At 40.5% G+C, this 13490-nt stretch overlaps 1 protein-coding gene across 1 annotated transcript in view; it reads right to left on the bottom strand.

The window, feature by feature from the left end:
• Positions 1-13490, bottom strand: part of DISC1 (DISC1 scaffold protein) — a 190739-nt gene that overhangs the window by 154308 nt on the left and 22941 nt on the right. The window contains exon 3 of the mRNA XM_066546761.1: positions 13363-13432. Coding sequence (XP_066402858.1) covers positions 13363-13432 — 70 coding nt within the window. The remainder of the gene's footprint in view (positions 1-13362; positions 13433-13490) is intronic.

Below are 13490 nucleotides of genomic sequence, written 5' to 3'. Positions count from 1 at the left end.
TGCATTACAAGACAGATTAATCTTGGATATTAAAAAGGGACTTTGACAATTCTGGGCAGATATGAAGTATAATTTTGTAATGGATAGGCAAGAAGAAATTAAGATTGTGTAAAAAACGCATGAGAAAGAAGACACTCCTCAGCATAAGCAATAAGCACCAACTATACATACCTGAACAACCAACCATCCAAACAACTCCTTAGATCTTCCTACAGACAAAGAAATGTGAACCCTAAAGCATCTGCCTTAAATGAAAAAAATTCAAAAACCTCTCATCAGTCTTGGCTAAGAGGACAGCAGCTTCTAGGATCCTGCTCCAGCAGTGGGGAAGAAACACAAGCCACTGACCTGCCCACTTCTGTTAGCGAAAGAACAGATTTGGGGAAGTGTAGAGAAGGGCAGGCAGCACACTGGACTCCAGAGCAGGGAAGTGGAGCACAGGAGTTCCCTTTTCTAATGGAAATAGGGGAAAGGTTGCCTCTTAGGAAAGGGAAAGCCAGGAGTGTTTAGAATCAAGGAGGGTAGACTTCCCCAAAGAGCTAATTTTCCATCCCTCCTAACTTCAGAAATCAAAACTGATTTTGTAAGCAAATATTCAGCTCACTATTAGTTGCTCTTATCAACATTCACTCTGAACAATTATAGGCACTGGCAAGGAGGTTTCTATTAAGGAATTGTACATCATAAAATAAAAGCAGGGGAAAAGGGGCTTCTAGACAAATTAAAAGCAGGCACAGCATGCAAGTCAAACTTGGCCACTTACTTCAGAGAGACAAGATAAACAATGTTGTTTGCTTGCACCCTTGGGAGGCCAGGAAATGTGGCAAACATCACTAATGGCACAGTCCCTCCAGGAGCACACATGGAGGTACAAGAAACCTCTCAGAACAGGCCTGTTAAAGTCAAACTTCAAGTCTGCTTCCTTCAAGCTGCAGCCCAGAAGATGCTTGTCCAGCAGAACCAGCTACATTATCCTCTTGAAGGATTCCAGCCCTCACCTGACCTACACCTCTTGCAGTCAGCACACAACTGACCACTGGCTTAAACAGGAAGTTCATTGCTTTTTTCTCATCTGAGCAAAAGCAGCATTTTTCAGGACATTTTAACCAGCCAAAAAAGCTTCGTTTCACTTTTTTTGACATAATGAATTTTTTTTTCCTATATTCAAGAAACAAGTGTGTCACAAGTAAAGAAAGTAAGTCAAATACAGCTCAGCTGCTTTGCTGCCCACACTGTTCCCAAGTAACTCCCATCTGTTTGCACTGGTGAGGCATTAGCCATTCACACACAGACAGGCAGCCTCGCCTTCTCCTTTCTTGACTGAAAAGAAAAGGACTTCTTGTCTTTTTTATTTTTTTGTTGCTCTGAGAGAAGCAATAACAATGGAATAATTTCAGCATGTAAGGCTGCCCCTATATATTCAGCCTGAGTGGGTCAGTCAGCACAACACCTACAGGTAGAAAGAGCCTAAATATTTTGAAAGCAGGAGCAGGGTAGAGAGAAACACCCATTGTCTCTCACTCAACAAGCAAAGTGGCAACAGTGCATGACATGGAGAATAAAGATTATTTGTTTCTCTGCCAGATTTCTCTCCTCCTTCTTACCTGGAACATCATGATTGTTTTCAAAAATGTTAAGAAAAAAAATTAAGAGCCATTTAAATGAAATAACAGCATCCTATATTTTCCTCATAGTAAGTCCTGGGAGTTACAGGAGGGGAAACAAGCACTCGAGACAGGAAATATAAAACTGCACAAAATTCAGACTTCTCTACATGCAGACATGAGCAGATTTGTGATGGCAGAATAATTATATCAGAAAACCAATCTAGTAGCTGTGCTTCTGCAGGCACATTGCTCTGAAACAGAATTAAATTTTAATTCTGAAGTAATTCTACTTTGGATTTTTTTTCCCCAAATAATTCTTGTTTTTATCCTACTCCGTATCTTCAGCATTTCTTTCCCTGGAATATCTTGTCATTTTACACAACACTATGAATTGCTTTGGGTTTTTTACACACACATGCTGAATCTTCTTACCCTAGGTTCTGCAAGGCAAGTGACGCAGCCTGACCAGAATCTCTTTGTTCAGACCTCCTCACTATTTTCATTATTATTAGACAGCACCAGAATAACCAGCGGTTAAAGCCTACCTGTGAATGGGACTATTTCAGCTCTCGCTCAAAAGTGTTTTCTCCACCACTGTGGTAGGTAAGGGACAGGCGTTCGGAAGATTTCGGGCTGTGACGGAAAATTACAGGACTCCTTCTGCCCCTCTCCCCAGAGATAAGGATCACCCTTGGAATGTAGCCAAACATGTAGCCCCCCTAACCTATAGATGCCAGTAACTTTCCACTCCATACTAACCCTAGAAAGTATAGCCAAACCCCTGTCTGACGTAGAGAAACCCCTTAGTCCATAAATACCCCTGAGACCCCTCAATAAACGCCATTTGCTGTCCACCACATTGGTGTATGTAGCATTGGACCGAGTGACCCTGGGCCTTGGGTCACCGTGCCGGACCTCCCGAACCAGGTCGCCACGCCGTAACGGCAACACACCACATAAAGGTAGTAATTTAAATATTTCAAATCAACACCTCTGCACTTCACTACGAATTTGAGTTTGATTTTAATTATAGCTGTGTACTTAAAAGAGCTGAGCTTTTTGATTTATTCCTTTTGTTTGTTCTTGGAAAGGCCAGGATAGCAGATTCTCTATGAACATGGGCAACAAAGCAGGGCATTTGGCCTCTGGATACAGAGCAGCAGGTAACTACTTGTACAGATTTGAAGGAGGTCACAGTCAGTGTAGCTTCCTTAAGTCATCAGGGCCACTTTCTCAAACTTGTAAACACAAAAACTCAGCAGAACTACTAATGGTCTATTGAGCTTTCTGCTTCCAGTTCACCAGTTTGACTCCTGCTCAGATTAATGATTGAGAAATCAGTTCCCCTTGAGTGGTATTTGAAAGATAAGGACTTTTCAGCAATAACCCTACTAGTAGGCTTTGCACTGTGTTACGGGGTACAGCAGTAACCTTTTCTCTCTACATTCCTACGTGCTCATGATTAAGAAAACCATTTAATTTCAAATTACTCCCATTGAGAAAGTTCTTGCTGTCACTCAGGATTCAGACTGAAAAGAGCTCACTTCAGCCCACTGCAGAGGTGCAGCCAAGAGTCATCCCATTACATTATATGCTTTATTTTTAAAAAGTTGAAAAATACATGAGGGCGTGTCATACTCATTTGATAACACAAGAAAAATTCACTTAGAGATTGTATTGCTGAGGGAGTTTTAAACATACATTCTACTTTAAAACTATTACACTCTTAGGACTAAAAATAATTTGCTTCAAAAACAGATAAAGCAGAATTAACTTCCAGAATTGGGCTGATAGTCACAATTCTATTTATATGCATTTTTTTATGCCATTATTCATTTCAAATTTTGCACAACTCTAGAAGCCACAGATTACTGGTGTGACTGCATGGCTGATCTTCACCTCTATAACAAAAACTAAAGCTGAAAAAAAAAAATCACACCATTTAGTCACATCAGCTTTTCCACCTGTGCTTTCAGAAGACCTTTTATTAGCCAAGTACCTCCAGAAGTTTCTAAAAATACTTTTTATTCCAGCAACATTTGTTTTACTGCTATTGGTATGCACAATGGGAAATTCCAAACTACTTGCTTTTCAATTTCCCATTTTCTAATAAGTGATCAGTATTTATTTTTCTTAAAAAGAAATCCTTCCTAGATAGTGATTTTAGTTATCTACATGTTCTCTTTGTTATTTAGATTTAATGAAGCAGGTAAAACTGGTAACGTACTTGACATTATCAGTTACCAGCTACTACAAAATACCAAACTGACAGTTTTAGAGAAGCAAATATCATACTCTCACTGTGAAGTTTCAAAGGCAAGCATTGAGTCTACTGATTTGTAAAGCAAAGCTAGAACCATCTTTTCCCCTCACACACACTACAGCACCACACTATTGCTTATAACACATTTAGCAGAGCACCACAAAACAGGCAGTACAAGGCTTGTCCAGCTAACTAGTCAGCCAGGGCAACTAGTTAAGTTAGAACAGTAAGACAAACTGTCAGGCATGAAAACTCTTCCACACCTGTGTGTCTAAAAGCTTGTCTGATTATGGTCAGACTCCTAAAGATATTTCCCTGCAACAAATCTTGTCTGGAATTCATGGCCCTGCAAAATCCTGCACTGAGAATGAATTTTAACTCCAGCAGACCAATACCTGTACCCATAGCTAATGACTAATCTCATTTGCCTCACAAGACAAAAGGAAGAAAACTAAGAAAAATTTCCCACATATTTTGCACAACTGAAATCCTAGAGTTAGACAAAAATCTTACAAAACACATTTGTTCAAGAGTGCTTAAGTAGTGAAGTGATATTGTCACTTCTGTCCAATTTGAGATGTCTCCTGTGTGTTCTCACTCAGTATAACTCAAGTGCAGGAGCTTTGCAGAACACATCAGTTGGTACCTCTCTGCAACATGCCCCTTGAAAGTTTCTTCAGGCAAGAGGCAGAAACTGATATGCCTGAAATTTAGATATTGCAATTCCTGATCTTAGAACAACCTATTCCGAGTTTAGGGTTAGATATTAGGACAGCAAAGAAATATTTTAGGTACAGTACATCATGAAAAAAAATAAATAAGATAAAAACCCACTCATTTCTAAGCAGGTCTTATTTTTGAGACCAATATCCCAAATGCTTCAATATTTAACATCCTCCCTAACACTGGTGCATGGCAACAGCTCAGAGCACACAAACAAAAATGGGTTTTGTTCTGTACTTCCCCTGAGTTTCTCAAGAAGCTGAATGGCCTCTGGAGAGCTTCTAGCAGAGCTTCTCCAGGGTTAAAGACTTTTTTCCAAGATGTTATTTGTCCAGGGAGGCATACAGGGGCACATGGCAGTGCCAGAGGACACCCAAATGAATACCCACAAGTAAGTCAGATAAATAGCACACTCTGCTGTGACCTAAGCAAAAAAGGCTGTACGTCTTTATTTGTATGTGGCTCCAACATCATGTTAGAATTATGCCTCCAAATCACAGGACCTCATCTTGCTTTGTTTCCAAGTTTGCCAAACATCAAACCAATTCAACTTATTGATTTCTTATTACTTATTAATTTCTCTTAAAATTAATAATAACTCTTATTTCTTATTAATTTATCTACTTTTTTCACATTAAAAAAAAAAATCTCAGTGAGCACAAAGATGTCCCAGTCACAGGAATCCTGACTGGAATTAAACTGGTAAGCAAATTTAAAACCCACATTATCTGACATCAGTTTGGATGCTCCCACAGTCAGCATTTCTTCACTGTCTTTGTCCAACACATGCTATTGTAGAAGAATGCTAGGAATTTGACATTTACCCACTTGGTTGTTTCATTAACACGTACTGCCACAAACTTATCACTGTCCTAAGAGCACTAAAAATCTCCACAAAACACCACATTTGCTACTTTTACCTTCCACAAGCTAATGATAAGAAAGAAACACACAGAAGCTTGCATATGCCAAAGGCAGGGCAGTGAAGCATCAGAGAGCACAGACACATCTGCAGAACAATGAACACACCCCAGCATGGGCAGTTTGGCCTGGACAGGTGGACACAGAGGAGAGGAGGGAAATCTGAAGATAAAGCACAAGCTAATTGACTTAAGGCAATTACACTTTGCAGGGGAATTTGGAAAGCAATGGCAGAGCTGCAGAGATCTCCAATAAAAACATCCTAATAGGAATTTGACCAGACATCATTCAAGAATCAGCAAAGAGCATTATCATTTCCCCACAGAAGACTCACACTGAAAGATTTTCATGTTTGCTTTCAAATGGTAGTCACGTTCATTCAGCATCCTTTTAATCCAAATTCACAAAGAAATTGCATTATGACATCTAGAAATTTTTGCCCATGTTCAGTCATTTATTAAGCAGATAACAATTGAAAAGAGCAGGTGTCCCCCTTCCTTTAGAATTTTTATATCCAAAGTGTAAGACAAGGGCAACAAAATCAATTTTTAGTTGCTGGGTGAATTAATAGCCATGCTGTCTCTAGTGGTCATATTGCAAATGAAACACAGTTTTCTTATCTGGAGCTAATATTTCTAAAGAGCTAGGGAAAGATAAGTCTGTCCTGAATATAAAATTTGTTTTCAAGTGCAAAGTAAGCAGATGGGCTGGCTGGGTATCAGGAGAGCCATGTCATTCACTCAGTGGGTACTGTCCAGATAGCACATCAACACTTCTCCCAAGCTACACCCATCAGAGCCCAATGCTTCAAACAGCCATTCAGCAAGTAAGATCTTAAATTACCCATAATTGCTTATTTTGTTCGTATTTTTGTCATTGCTTGTTTGTTTGTGAAAGACTGGCCAGGCTGTCTGGGAACAGCTTGGCTGCATCATGGACTGGGAAACAGAGCCTGAGTGCCCTAGGAGAGTGGCTGGCAGGGTCAGTTTTAGGCAGCAGATGGCCAGGAGCAGAGAAAGCTTCCAAGCACTCTCTATGCCAAAACTCCAGCAATTTTCCTCTTGTCAAGCAGCTTCCAGAAACACAAGACATAGCTGAACCTCTTCACTCTGGCCAAGATTAAAATACAAGAGCATACAGAATCCCATAAAATACTACCACTTCCTAAAAATATTTAGGCTGCACGGTTTAAGCACAATAGTGCATGACTACAGCAGTTTCTGCTCCAATATTGGCTAAGGAATTAGATACAGAAAACACAACTGCATTTTCAATTTGGAGCATAACTAGACCAACACCAAGAGTTGGTTCTACCTCCAAGACACTCATTGATGTGAAACAGAACAACTGGTCTAAAATAAGAATTCGCATCAAAAGAATTTCAAGAACCTGCTGAAGATGCATGTGTTCCTCATGTAATGACTAAAAACAAGAAGTCAAAGTACCCAGAAATGCATAGCAGACCTCCCTGTCCTAAGTATTGGTCACTACTATGGTAGTATTAAAAAAAGTTTTCCCAGTTGTCTACCTGACAGTTTTGCAATTAAATAAAAGAAAACCAAGCACAATAGAAACAGGATAGGCCTAACACAGATTGCATAAAAATAATCAGTAATGTTATTAGTGCTGCTTATGGACAGAAACAAAGATGATACATTTGAACAACAGCATTTCAGTCCACAGTTTCAACTAGCACCAAACAAAAAATGGATATGTGCAAAAAGACTTCTGTTTTTCATTTCAGTCCGCTATCTTAGAGGGACATGGACAAGATGGTAGAGGTGCAAGACTGTTTTGTTGCAAGGTAATTTAAGTCTAATGTATACTGCACATATGCATTTACTATCCTTAACCTTCCAAACTCTTTTGGGGAGGTTATTTGAATTTATCAGAGTAAGACAAGATAAGCAAGATCCATGTAACAAAGGTTTGGGTTTGAGAATTTATACAAGTTCTTTTTCCCCCCATCCTCTTAATAGCTTTACAGGAAAGTTATAAAAATGAAAAATGAAACCTAGAAGACTTACCCACAGATTCCAGGAAGCTTCTACAGCTTGTGATGAAACAAGACTCTCACAGCATGGCACAAGAGAAAGCCCTATTTGTTCCATCCACCCCAAACCCAGTGACAAGTCAGGGGCCTGCAACTGCAAGTTACAAGCTTGCAGCAAGTCTCCTTTGTCACAGCAGCTCTGCTCCTCCAGAATTTGCCACTTTTTATTTAGTCAGCAACCTCAGCTAGAGAGCTTCACTAAACATACAGCTGGGTTTGAAGATTCAACTTCCAAAGGTACATGCCACACTGAAACAAGTCCAATCCAAAGCAACGTGTTCTTCGAGAGTTATTTCCAGATATAGCTTCTCTCAAATTCCCTGTCCTTCCTCAGAAAGAAGCCAAGTTGCCTTCGTTTCTGGGTCCTGTTATAGCAGCCATCTGTCAAGCAAGCAGTTTAGATCAAAATAATAGAAGCACAGTAAAGCAGGGATTCTATCCAACCCTCATCTACAAACAGCTCTTCCAAGAAAAAAAGAAATTGAAAAACAAACAAAAAAGACAACAAAAAGAACAACACACCACCCACCTGCTTGAATATCAGATTAGTTCAAATGTTTAAGAGCTATGATTGGAAATAGTACTTCAAATTGGGAAAAAATACTGCTCCCATTTAAACTGCAAAAAGGAACATGTAAAGACCAAACAGCTACACATCTGGCCAGGCGTTCAGAGTTTTTGCAAAATTTAGTATTTGCTAGTACCAGTGTAAGAAGTAGCAAAGGCCTTCCTCTGAATGCCATTTAACATTTTCAACCCAAGCATTACTGAACATGATTCTTTCTCATTTACTTTCTCTGCAGTTGCCTTAAAACAAGTAGTTGGTTCAAGTGAGCAACAGCACCTCTTATAATGTAAACCTACAGGAGACTAACAGCTACAAAGTCTTTCCTTCCCCTTCCTAGTCTTGTGATTAAGGGAAAATGTACAAAATGAGACTCAAACTCCTGCACACACCAGAGGGTGTCCTTGATGCCCTGCAGATCCTGAGATATGGAAAAGACAATTGGTATTAAGAGGTCTTAAAGAACACAAGCAAAGAGCAAAAAAGAAAAAAGATGCAGACATTATTTTTCTGTAGAGCACACAGTGCACAAGTGAATGGCAGTTCACCAATTCACACAGCTCATCCTTTGCGAGCTCACCTAAAATAACTGAAGGCTTACATGACATTAAATGTATCTACAGCATGAATCCTTCTTGCTGAGATAGGATAGATTTTGCCACCCCAGGCATAAATGTTTCTGTGTTCTTTCTGTCATGTTGTACTGATGAGGAGTTGCTCTGATCTGCTCAATGACCTTCACTGAAGAATCCTAACTCTGAATTGCATGGGGGAATTAGCATTCCTGACCAGTTGCAAGCAAGGCATCTGCAAAGAAAAAAATTATTTTAAAAGTAATTATCATAATTTAAAAGAATCATTAGTTCTGCAGAAACTCTTTGCTCAGAAACAAGATGTCATGTGAGCCAGTAGTGGAGTTCAGCAGCAAGACTCAGTCCTGACAGTTACCACTCCACTTGCCTCTTGCACCAAGCAAGGTTGAGAAGAACAAGCAGCAAAGAACAGGAAAGAGATTTTCAAATGCTTGGGCAATGAATTTGTACTGAGCAAAATGCACTCACTCCTACTGCAAGCACAACTCCCACAGACACAAAATACACAGTCTTTTTTTTTTTTTTCCTCCTGTATTCAGCAGTGTGTTTAACCTTGGAGCTGTCAAGCTCCATCATGAATAATGAGCCATGACAACACTCCAAGTGATCCTTGGAGAACAGACCAATTTTTCCTATATGCTATGCAAGGCAAAATGCTTATATTCCCATGGTACACCACCTGCTTTGAAAATATACAGTAATGTGGCCATCAAGAGGAGACCACAAGTAAATACAGAAAAAAAAATTTCTTTCCCAATATTTCAGCACCTAAAAAGAAGCAAGAGCAATAAAACACATAACATCCCAAGGGTTCCTCTTTAAAATTATACTGGGACTGAGGATATTTGTCTCACTGAATATGCATTTCACACAACCATTTCACAGCCGAGGAATATCTGCATTTGAAAGAACCCCTGACAGCTACAGCACGAAGGGAGAACACCCTGCAGGTTTCACAGCACTGTGACCTCCAGAAAATGAGCACCAATGAGGGACACAGGGGTGGCCTCCACCCCGAGCAGCCTCCAACGCTCTTGGAACAAACACATTCCCCACCCTGCACACTCAGCACTGCCAGAAAGAGTAGGAAAAAATGCACTTCTCTGAACGCCTGATTGAAGCTCCTCCACACCAACACCCTAACTATGCCAATGCAGGTCTTGCAGAGGCACAGCAAAGGTAACCAAGCAATAGCAAGAGTCATTTCTGCTGTGCACCTCTCAAGCTCAAGGGGAGGAGGAAGACAAAGACAAAAATTCAGATAAATCTTTAGATTTACCTAAAGAAAGGAAAAACTAGAAAGAAACAAGCTGAAGACCTAAACAGGTATTCCCTTGCCTCGCAAACAACAATGGAGGGCTGTGGCTGCCCTTAAAAAAAACTTCCCTCATTCTGTAAATAAATGCTAATGTATTAACATTAACCTGGAAGACACCATGCTCTCTAACAGCTCAAGCAGCGTGCATTTCTCCTGTGTTTCTGCAAGGTGGAAAAACAAATGTACCCTTATTCCTGAGTTGTTTGCAACAAGGTATTTGTCCGTGGCTTTGTAGGGGGATAAGCTGGCCTTTATTTCTACGTCATTTCCTGGTCTTGTTGCCACAACTGAAAACACGGTGCATCCCTTTTCCCTCCCTATAGGGACACTACTTATAATTCAGTTTCAATGATTACCTTAAACTACAGGAGCTTTCAAAAAGTTCTGTAGAGCAGGAAAGCAACAATGTCAAACTGTGATGCTTGTCTCTCCTTAAGCTGTGAAGTTGGCAATGTCAGACAGCAGAAAACAGTTCTGAGCACTAAGAGGAGTTTTAAGTGCTAACACATCTCCCTCCCACCAAGAGGCCTTCCCTCAAGACTAGATGGCTCTTTGAGACCTGGAGTCAGAAAATCTCTGGAGTTAAGATCTTGATAATGGCTGAAGCTGGAGAGAAGACTCTAGCACCAATGCAGTAGTTAGACATGATAATGTATTTATTGGCAATTTAACTTTTCCCTTGGGAGTCTAGCCACACATACCCCTTCTCCACCTGCTCTCCCTCCTCTCTATTCACCTCTTCCATGTCCAGGGCATTTCACAGCTATTCCCATCTATCCTTTTCCTGCAGCACTTCCAAATGAGCAAGACCTGTGTTGGCACCACACATAACACTACCATCATCTCTGATTCAAAACAGTTCTGCTCTTAGCAGAGGACTCACACTATACTCAGAGTCACTCCCCAAATTACAGGATCAGTAATTTTCTCCCTAGCATTACAGTTAAAATGTCCTCAGCGCCCCCCATGCACCAGGTTCATTGCTCCCACTCCTTGATAATTCACCACCATGTATGCCCCACATCACAGCTCTGCGCATTTAGCAATTCCATTCCCTGCTAGCAATATTTGGCAATAAGATCCCTTTAAAGAAGGCTAATTACAGATTTCACTTGAACAGAAATTGGTACTGGGCCAATCTGTGAGCTATTTAACAAGCTCTCAAACCTCATGCCAGGGAAGCCTTTGTTCTCCACCAGGAGCAGCAGCGTAACTCTAAAAGCAAAGGTGGAAAGCTTTGCCACTGTGAGGTGAGGAAGGAAGGTCACAGCTCTGATTCTCCTTGCAGCACTACACCTTCTCCATGCACCATGCAAGTCTTATCTTGAAGATACACTGACTGCCTATGTTTTGCAAAAAGAAAACTAAGGGAGCCAGTTCAGCTTCCGTGAAAATAATGAAAAGTAGTTACAGAAAAAAAAAAAAAAATCCAAAATAGAACAAAGACCAGTATGACAGAAAACAGGTCAAGGACTCAAAAGCTAGGAATTGATAAAACTCAGGATGCCTGGTTGCATGCATGCATGAAGCATGTCATTCTCTGAGAACAACAATATCTAGTTTTCAAAGGGATGGAAGAAGTTCAAGTCTCTCAAGCACCTCAGCATCCAGTCACATACCAAAACAAATGTTTTCTGCCTGTTTATGCCAGACTTAGCACAGAAAACAGTAATCTCACCTGTGGATTCTCCTTATCACTTTTTCTCTCTATGCCCACAACACCCGGTGAAATAACGTTCCAGTCAGACCACTTACCTGAGGGGAATTAATGCAACAAAGTGTGCGAACCCTGCTTGATAACTAGGGTGGAACTGAAAAGGATAAAAGGAGGGAGTGATTGACAACAGACAACTGGTCCTGTTTTAAGGATACAAGACTAGTGCCCAGGAAAACTACACAAGAGCTTTCTGTGTGAGATTCAACACAAGTCATCATTTTTCCCTGTGGTCAACGACTATATGGCATCACATGGAGATGTCACACCTGATACACTGAAACACTGCTGTCAGACTGGCTGACTGCCTAGAGAATCCCAGCTGGAATCTGTGGTAACCATGCACACCGAGTACACAGCTGTTGGGAAGTCTCCAACTGTGAGCTCAACCCACAGGCACTTAAAAAATAAGAGTTATGAGTGTTACACATGTAAAGCACACACATTAATAATGTCTATTTGACAGAGACTAAACCTATAAATATCTACTACATCCTCAGATTTTAACACACCTAAGGGTTTTTATCCGCATTAGGAATGCCACACTGAAAGAACGACTTGTGGCAGTAGCAGACTCTTCTCCTACACACAGGCAGGCCTTTAAGAGGCCAACAGAACCACTCTTGCAAAAGTGCTACACACCTACCCCCTAGAAACCAGATTTTCATCCTGGGGACATCTTTGGGGGCAGGAAAACAGTCATGTTACAACTGCAAAGCATCACACAGTAATTTGGAGAGGCAAACCACAAGTCTGACCACTGCCCAATTCCTAAAAGCCAAGAATATTAAAGTGGGACAAAAGAAGCTGCCTTTTTCCACACTTATTCTCTGAAGTAACCATGCAGATCTCAGTGGAATGCTTACAGTCTCTTCCAGCTGAAGATAGACCTAGCAGGAAGAATTTACCTTAGAACCTCAAGATTTTCAAAATGTGAGTACCTGAACACAGACTACCACAACAGGGAACAATAAGAAATCAAACATGTTAATAGATGCTCAAATTATTAATGTGCACACACATAAAACTTATCAGAAGTGCCAAGGCATTTGAAAGAAAAAGCATTATTCAAAGATAGATATTTGCCAGCAGTTGTATCACCACCATATTGTCTAGCTGAATTTGATTGAACTCAGTGGACATCAACTTAATCCCACAGGACAGTATCCTTCACTTCCGTAATAGCTACTGACCTTATTGCTATGAGCCCTGCTGTAGTGTCATGACTAAATGTGGCAAGCAGCAAATCTCACTCTGTCAGCAGCCAGTGCCTGCCCTTTCTCCTTTTGAAGCTTCCATTCATTTCTGCATTTTTTTCAGTCATGTTGCTTCACAACAGCCGATCCAGATGGTGGGTATTTGGATTTCAACCTTGCCACATGGTGATGTGGCTCAAGAAAATAAAAACTGTTGCTACCTGCTGCTGACCTACTTTAATTTGTTTCCTGCCATATGACAGAATAAGCAATACAGTTCATTGAACTCGTTTTCCACACCTAGTCACTGCTATGTAGGAAATATAAAATAAAACTAATAGAGGAAGAGGGAAAGGGAAAAAAAAAAGGCAGAATGATCCAGTGGGGAGTAGGAAGGAGCAATTCTCACCTCTATCATAGTCATCTTCCTCTATTGCTTTTTCCTGAAGCCTCTGAAGCCGTAAGATCAAGGATTTTAACTATGCAAAGAAAAAAAGTTAGTTAAGAAGAAGCTGCATTTAAAAATATACAGACTAC

This window comes from Molothrus aeneus, chromosome 3 (assembly GCF_037042795.1).
Source record: "Molothrus aeneus isolate 106 chromosome 3, BPBGC_Maene_1.0, whole genome shotgun sequence".
Taxonomy (NCBI): Eukaryota; Metazoa; Chordata; class Aves; order Passeriformes; family Icteridae; genus Molothrus; species Molothrus aeneus.
The sequence above is the reverse complement of the archived record's forward strand: the minus strand, read 5'-3'. Positions and strand labels throughout refer to the sequence as shown.